This window comes from Plectropomus leopardus, chromosome 8 (assembly GCF_008729295.1).
Source record: "Plectropomus leopardus isolate mb chromosome 8, YSFRI_Pleo_2.0, whole genome shotgun sequence".
Taxonomy (NCBI): domain Eukaryota; kingdom Metazoa; phylum Chordata; class Actinopteri; order Perciformes; family Serranidae; genus Plectropomus; species Plectropomus leopardus.
Genome location: NC_056470.1, coordinates 92,985 through 101,264, shown reverse-complemented (window position 1 = coordinate 101,264; position 8,280 = coordinate 92,985). Strand labels below are relative to the sequence as shown.

The 8,280-nt window shown below is 36.7% G+C and overlaps 1 protein-coding gene across 1 annotated transcript; it reads right to left on the bottom strand.

The window, feature by feature from the left end:
* Positions 1-1,124: 1,124 nt before the first annotated feature.
* On the bottom strand, positions 1,125-7,506 carry LOC121947028 (succinate dehydrogenase [ubiquinone] iron-sulfur subunit, mitochondrial-like). The gene is made up of 8 exons (XM_042491898.1): positions 7,362-7,506; positions 5,797-5,930; positions 5,599-5,684; positions 5,315-5,451; positions 5,075-5,191; positions 3,441-3,542; positions 1,684-1,806; positions 1,125-1,592 (listed from the first exon to the last, which is right to left on the bottom strand). The coding sequence occupies exons 1-8, from the start codon at positions 7,425-7,427 to the stop codon at positions 1,512-1,514; spliced, it is 846 nt and encodes a 281-aa protein (XP_042347832.1). The 5' UTR covers positions 7,428-7,506; the 3' UTR covers positions 1,125-1,511.
* Between the last annotated feature and the right edge of the window lie 774 nt (positions 7,507-8,280).

The following is an 8,280-nucleotide window of genomic DNA, read 5'->3' as shown; positions in this document are numbered from 1 at the left end:
TGTGTGTGGGCCTATGGTTGTGTGCAAATAAAGAATGCTTTGTGTTTACCCTTCCTTGAATGAGTCAAACAGCTAAAATTTAACAATCCTAGTTCACGGGTGCTGGATGTCAACAGTGTCTTCCTCAGGCTCTTTATCAGCAGATATGCCTTCCTCTGAGCATTAAAACCACGCTCTTCCCCTCTTTTTTTCCTTATTCCTGGAGTATGGGAAATAGTTGAAAATGAGAGCAAGCAAGTCCCAGTGTCCCCCACTAAGGATACGGGCTAAAATATGTATTTTGAAAAGCTTAAAAAAAATGTTCACATCTAAAATCTTCATATATTATTGTGAAGACTCTTAAATAAAAAACAACATCCATATGAAGAAACAGAAACAATATTTTTTTGTAAACTTGATCACTTGTCTCCCACAGAGGACAAATATAAATTGTCAGGTCTCAGGAGTTTAAGTTACTTTTTCACAAATATATCCAAACGTTGTTTTTTTTTTAGAAAAAAAAAACTGCCATAGTGTCCTGACAGTGGAACATGAGGCAAATGATCTGAAAGAAAACATTTCCTTTTGTCTCCTGGTAATTTTGTGTTTTATTTTCTTTAGTTAATTTAATTTGACTAATAAATCAGCCTTGTACCTTGTGCTCATAGTGGCATTTGCAACTATCATGAAAACAACCAATAAGAGCAGAGGGATCTCTAGCAGCTGTCAATCATGTCAATCACTGCACTTGACCTGCGGTCAAACACAGACTGTAAATAAAGATTGGCAACATGACAGCTTCCCAAAAGTGAAGCTTCAAACATCTCGATCGCCCGCTGGTGGCTGGCTGTAGTATCTGGGACATGAACCAATCTCAAATTAATTATGTCGACATCTCGGGTAAACACAGTTTCATCAACTGGAGATCTTTGGAAAATGACGCCCTTATCTTAAGAAAATGGAGGGGAAAAAAATGTATGAATGTATGGCCACTTTGGGCTTCCCTACTTTCCGGACTTGTCACTGTCTTTTTTTTCTTTCGGCATTTAAAAAGGATTCATTGTTGCTTAAACTTTGCTCATTGCAATGAAATTTGCAAAGGCAATCAACAAAAGAGCAACTTGATAATTCCTTATTGAAGAACATATGTTTAATATCTTCAATGAGCCCAGCACATCTTTAATGAACACATATTTAAATATTTACAGTCTTGAGTACATTTTCAAGAGCTCTTCCCAATTAGTAAATACTATAGAGCCTTTACACTGTGCACACGTATAGCATAGATGTGGTCCAACTTGTGGTATCACACAAAATATGTTTGTTTAACAGTTTTTTCTAGCACTCAATCTCACCATTTCCTGTCTTCCTCAAAATAAAAATCCCACTCACACACTCACATTTCACACACTCACTGAAATTAAAAAAAAAAAGATGCTGATGAAGGAAAAGTTCCCCCTTGGTTCTTCTCTTTCGCTTAACTTAGTTCAAAGTATTTTAGTGGATCTTGAAACCGCTGGATTTTTGTGTGTTCACGACGCTGCTGCTTTCTTCTCTTTGTAGGTCGCCATCATTTTCTTAATCTCCGCAATGGCCTTTCCTGGGTTGAGTCCCTGTGGAACAGTGTGTCAAACAGACAGCGGGAAGTTAAAACCTAATTAAGTATGCAAGAGAGACAGCGTGCGTGAGAACTTTTTAGAGTACCTTGGGACACGTCTTAGTGCAGTTCATGATAGTGTGGCAGCGGTAGAGCGAGAAGGGGTCCTGAAGTTTGGACAGACGCTCCTCAGTGAATTCATCACGGGAGTCAATCATCCACCGGTATGCCTGTGGGACAGTGACACAGCTGACTTCTGTTCTTTGCTTAGTCATGACTTATTTTTGCACTTATTTTTAAAACTTGGAATGTAATATCTTTGTCAACTATATCATGATTTATGACACAAACAAACTCACATATGAATTCACACCTTGTCGTGAACTGAATTGACAGTTTAAAGTACAGCCTCAGCTGGAAAAATGTTGAATGTGATCAACATCAGCGTGTTAACATCTGATCGTCAATAACATTCCAATGAAAGCTCGGCGTGTAATGATCCATTGATCTGGACTTAGGGGTCAACTGATTTTAGTTTTTTTAGGGCAGATACTGATACCAATTATAAATACCTAATGAGACCAATAACAGATATTTGGAAGGGATATGCATTTATAATAAAAATTAAAATATTTCTGTCAATATTTGAAAAAAAAATAATACTGTAAGTATTAGATAAAAGGTAAATGGAAGGATAGCAGCAAAAATAATAATAGATCAATTGTGAAATAAAAAAAAATAAAGTAAAACAATAAAATGGACTAAAACTAAACAGGGTATGACCACCTTTTTCTTACAGTGACCTGCCCATTTCATCTACTACAACTACACCACTGTACTAGCTGATTTATTATTTGCCTTCATCTGCGTTGTCATTTTGTAAATAGTCTGTAAAAGCACCAGCCCTGCAGCATCGCTGCAATATCAAAAATATTATATGATTTTCTCTATAATGCACAGCTCTAATGTGAGATCTTCGAAACGGTCACCAACCAGAGCAAAGGCCATGTTGTAAATATTTAACAATAAATATTAGCATGGCCTTTGCTCTGGCACCACCCTCAGGCTCTCATGAGCATGATAGGCTCACAGGGCCCATTAAAGGATTGTGGACTCCTCTTACCTCATCTAATATTTTAATTCTTAGAATATGCATATCACGCAAACGGTGCCGTCATAGCCTACACTCTCAGGCCTTTATTACTTTCAGTGTTCTCTCAGTATGTACAGAGTTTGGCAAAAAGGCATTTCCTTACTCTGCCCCTTCAACCTGGAAACATATTTTAAGGGCACTGGGAAAAAAAGCATCTTTGGAAACTTGTTTCTGTTTCTAGAATTTTTTTAATCTGCTTCCGTTTAGCACTTTTCACATAAATATTGTACTGTACTGATAAATCTGTCAGTCTATAACTAATTGTTTTTATATTGTATGTTGTCCGAAACAGGTCTCTTCTAAGAATCTCTGATCTCAGAGGTTCTGATTCTGGAAAGAATTGGACATAATATCGATATATTAATAACATCACTTCCGCTAAGTTTACCTTAAGCCACTTAGAGTTTCAACTGTTCATATTTTTTTGGTAATCCTATTGTTTCTTTTCCTTACATGTATGCAGCCAGACCTTCTTTCAAATTATTGTTGTTAGGATTTCATTAATTTCTTTAGTTTTTAAATGACTTACTATTGGTGTCGATGCTGCCTGTATAAATGATTTTGCAACATATACTTCTAATTTATTTTTTCATTTATTATTTCTCGTTCCCACTTTGGTGTTAAAAACAGAACAAGAAAATAATGAAGGCACTGATTTTGAACACAATAAAATGTTTTAATAAATAAATAAAAATAAATGTAATTACCCACCTGCATTAGGACAGCAGGTCCCAAGTATTTGTCTCCGTTCCACCAGTAGCTGGGACAGCTGGTGCTGCAGCAAGCGCAGAGGATGCACTCATACAGGCCGTCCTGTTGGGTTAAAGAAACTTTGACTTGACCGCCAAATCATGATGCGACCATTTCCACAAATCTGAAGCCCACCGCCAGAAACTTTGGAGCAACATTTGATTCAAAATTAACTTTTCACCCACATGTCAAAAAAGTTCTTCCTCCCAATTAAGATCAATCTCCAGGGCTCAACAGTTGTGTGGTACATGACTCCTAATAAATTCACTATTAAACTTACATGCTCATTACAAACACTGAAAAGGGAAAGAAGAAAAATGTAACTACATATTCAATCCACATAAAATGAGGGAACTGTCTTTTAAGAAAAGATCACTCCTTCACTAATAATAGCTTTGTTTTCTTGGTTTCTCTTTCCTTATTTCTGCTCTGTGTGTATACTAAGGGATCTACGACAGGCATGTATAGCTCTTGTATGGATACACTGAATCTTTAATGCAAAATGCCATCAAAAAGTAACCCCCCCCCCCAAAAAAAAAGGGACCTGGAAAAAGTCATCCACACATTCATCTTCTTCAGACAGATTACTTTAACCCCCTCGTCTCTGGTATAAATCAAAAATCACACCCTGTCGCTTCCCTTCACTGGCTCCCTGTTTGTTTTAGAATGAATTTTAGGCTTTTACTGATCATTTTTAAAGCTTGTCTGGGTCAGGCCCCCAAGCAACATGTCAGAATTGTTGACCCCTTATGAGCCAGCTTGCAGCCTTAGATCCTCAGGTTGGGCCCTTCTGGCCGTTCCAAAGTTGAAGCTTCAAACTAGAGGTGACCGTCTTTTTGCCATCACTTGACTTTGGGACGACCTGCCCGAGAACATAAGGCTACAGAATCACAGACTTCTTTTAAATCACTTCTTAAAACCCATTTTGACAGACCTGCTTTAATGTGATGTTGTCTTTTTTAATTCATCTATTTTGGTTTGTTTTGTTTTAATTTCATCTATCTCGACTGCGTTAATTCTATTATTAGTGCTATTATTCTGTGTTTTCGGTTAATATTTTTTGAACTGCATTTACTCTTATTGGTGTGGGTTGATATTGTTATTTTTATTTCGTTATTGTTTCACTCTTATTTTAATTCTGCTTTAACTTTTGTCTGGCCTTAGTTTGGCATCACGTTTTGCTCTTATAGTTATGTTGCCCCTGCAAGAAACCCCTCTTGCTTCTGCTTTGCCTTGTTTGTCAAAGCACTTTGTAAACTGTTTTTAAAGGTGCTATATACATTTTTTTTTAGGTTATTAGTGAATTTAACAGGAGTCATGCACAACACAACTACAGGGCCAGAGTTAGCAAAATAGCTCATTTACATCTGTGACCCCTGTGCAGGGAAATATAAAATACAAAAAACAAAACAGTGCAATACACATTGCAAATAATAAAAAGCAAAAAAAATTTGCAATCACTATTTGCAAAATTTAAAAACAATACATCACATAAAATGTCATGCTAAATATGCATTATACATTCTGGGTTTAAAGCAGTGATCAAAATGTTGGTAGGCTGAAATACATGCGATAGAATGCGGTGGTATATTTACCAATTTTTGCCTGTCCTCCACCGACTGGAAATACTGCTCCTTCCCTTCTTGAGATTCGTCCTTCTTCTTCAGGTAGGGCTCGATGGATTTGTACTGTGCATAGAAGTTGCTCATATCCTGGTGGAAATCATATGAGGGAAAACTCAGAACAGGCACTGAAACAATCAGTAAATACAACATAGATGATACTCTTACTACTTTTAAAAATTCATGCTACTTTCACACTCGTGCAGTACTTACAGGCACCAGATCTTTGACCACATACATGTGTGGGAGCGGGTAGATTTTGGTCGGTTTGCTCGTGTTGGTGTCGATTTTGTTGAGGCATGCCAGTGTGTTGCCTCCATTGATGTTCATAGCACATGAGCCGCAAATACCTGAAGAAATACGAAATCATTGGCTCAATGACGTCTGGCACAAAGGTTCATTTAAACACACCTGTTAATATGTTTCATTTGTTTTTGTTGGTTTTTTTTATACGAGTGGAAACTAATGTGCGAGCTGAATCTAGATTTGCTTCTTACCCTCACGACAGGAGCGTCTGAATGTCAGTGTGGGGTCGATTTCATTCTTGATCTTTATGAGGGCATCCAGAACCATTGGACCACAGCTACACCAACAAGAACACATCCATAGATAATGACGTTAATCAAGTTAATGCAAAAAGAAAAAAAAAGAAAAAGCTCAAAAATGTTTTGTTCATGGAATCTTTTAGAACATACCTGTTGAGATCAATTTCATACGTCTGCATTCGTGGTTTGTCTCCGGCGGTGTCTGGGTCCCAGCGGTAAATCTGGAACTTCTTGATTCTTGGTTCAGGAGCCGTGGCAGCGGCTGTCTGAGCGTGCCGCACCATCTGTGTAATAAACAAGGATGGCAGTATGTATATATCAAAGAACAGTATCAAATATTTTTTTTTCCATTTTTCATTGCAACAGGTATTTTCTTCTCCCATCCCTTCTCGTAAAGCACTTTCTTTCAGGCAAGAGCCAAATAAAGAGCTGTAAAAAAAAAGAGTTATGTGCAAAGGAACATATCATCATGTGACCTATAGCTGCTGTTTACATCAACTGAGGCTAAAACAGGAAGCAGGCAGTAATTCTATCCTCTGACCCCAGAGGACAGTATTTGTATTAACACATCAACTCATACATTTAAAAAAAACCTCTTTATTTGTATTAAATTAGTCTAAAATTATTTGATTGCTTTCCGGTAGAATGAAAAAGAAAACTAAAAAAAACAAAGGCACCTTGAGACTTAACCCTTCAAAACCTGGATCACTATCAGTTTTCTTGTGCTGAATGCAGATGCCTTTCCCGAGCATTTAAACCTCTGAAATCTGAGAAATTGGTTTGATTTCTTTCTAAAACATAAAACTTTCTTAAAATAAAAAAATACATAAATATAAACTGATTTTTTTTCTTGTTAGAATTCTCATTCCCCTCACACATTTTGAAAAAAAAAAATCAAGCCAATTTCCTCCAGTTTCAAAGGATTAAACAACTGAAATAAAAGAGATCCAATGAAAGGCTTTGGAACCAAATTAAGACTACTGCAAAAAAAATAACATAGATGTCGTAAAATGTAAAAATCTAAATGTAAGACTCTGAGAAACCCTTTCCATTATATCTTGTAATGCCCAGTTAAAGTCTGTTTTCTGCTTTTGCATAAGAAGGTATAGAGCCTCCCCCTAGTGGCAGCTTATATGAACTAACCTGACAGTGTTACATCACTTCACTGTCTTAGGTTACCTAACTGACTCCATCAGGACAAAGACAGATGGACTTCAGCACCATAACTTCATTAATTCCATTCAGTTATGAGAAGTAAAAAGCTCTTTGAGTACTCTGGCTGCTAATACAACTGTTTGATTTGACAGATAAGCCTTAAATGGGAGGGATGGGTTGTACAACAGATAGGTTGACAATAGATAGGCTTACTAGGCATTTATTACACAACAGTAATTATGAAATATTTGCTAATTGTAAATACTACTTATCTAATTCACACTTTACAGTGTAGCAGTAGGCAGTTTTAATAGTTTGTCACATTTACACACATACAGCCTGGGAGCAGAGTGTGTTGTAACCATACAGTCTCTGGTAGTAACAGGTCGTTTCACTGAACTGGTATTACACACTTTAGAGGTGATTTACTGTAGCTTAGCATACATTTAAGAGTCAATAAATCAAAGCGTACATGAGAATGTAACACAATGACCAGCACATTGCTCAAAGTAAGTTAGCTCTGTCTGCTCTGACATCGTATAAATACATTTCGTACTCACCACCATCATGCCAGCATTCCTAATGGCCACAACATTTCGACTCAGGGCGCAGCTAACCACCGACATTTTTCTGGCTAACGTGTTTGAGAAAGTTACTCCTAGGCACACTACACAAGACAGCTCAAATTGCTTATATTGTATCACAGTCCTGTATGTAACCTTAAGCCCGCCCTCTACGTGCATCCACGTGACGTGAGCGACGTTAGCTTGCGTCATGGCAGAGACCAGAGGGGTTTTGTTTTTTTTCCCCACAGCTTTATTTAACAAAAACATGTACAACATATGTCAAAAAACAAGAACACAAACATACACGAGGGCACAAAAAACTGACAGTCTACATAGAACATGATATATGATAATAAATAAGTCCCTTTTTTTGGTAATTTATGAATAAGAGAGGAAAGTGTTGAATTACATTGAATCAGGAAAAGACAGAAATAGAGTACAAATTAATTAATTTATTAATACAAAAACAATGTAAACAGTAGCAAAAACTGTGGACTTTGTCTGAGTCTGAAACTACCAAGCATTTATTTCTCTCTTGCTCAGTTAGACACCAGTTTTGGCTAGATGTTTACAGATAGGGTGAATATTGTTACTGAAAATCCCTCATCTGAATTAACTTAAGTTTGATCTATATGGGTGGAAATCTCAAAAATGGCAAAAATAAACATTCTGAGTACATTTATATTCATAAGTGCAAATGAAAACTAACCAACAGCCAGCTCTGCACAAGCAGTTTAAGAAAGAAATCAACAATCTATCTATCTATCCTCCATAAAGATACTCTCTAAAGATAATCAGTCCCTAAATGAGTTGTATAATGTCATGTCTAAGAATAAGACTAAAGATCTGGATAACAATAGTGTGTCTGCTGAAGCATCCACACTGATTAATATGACAATATTAAAATGATAAG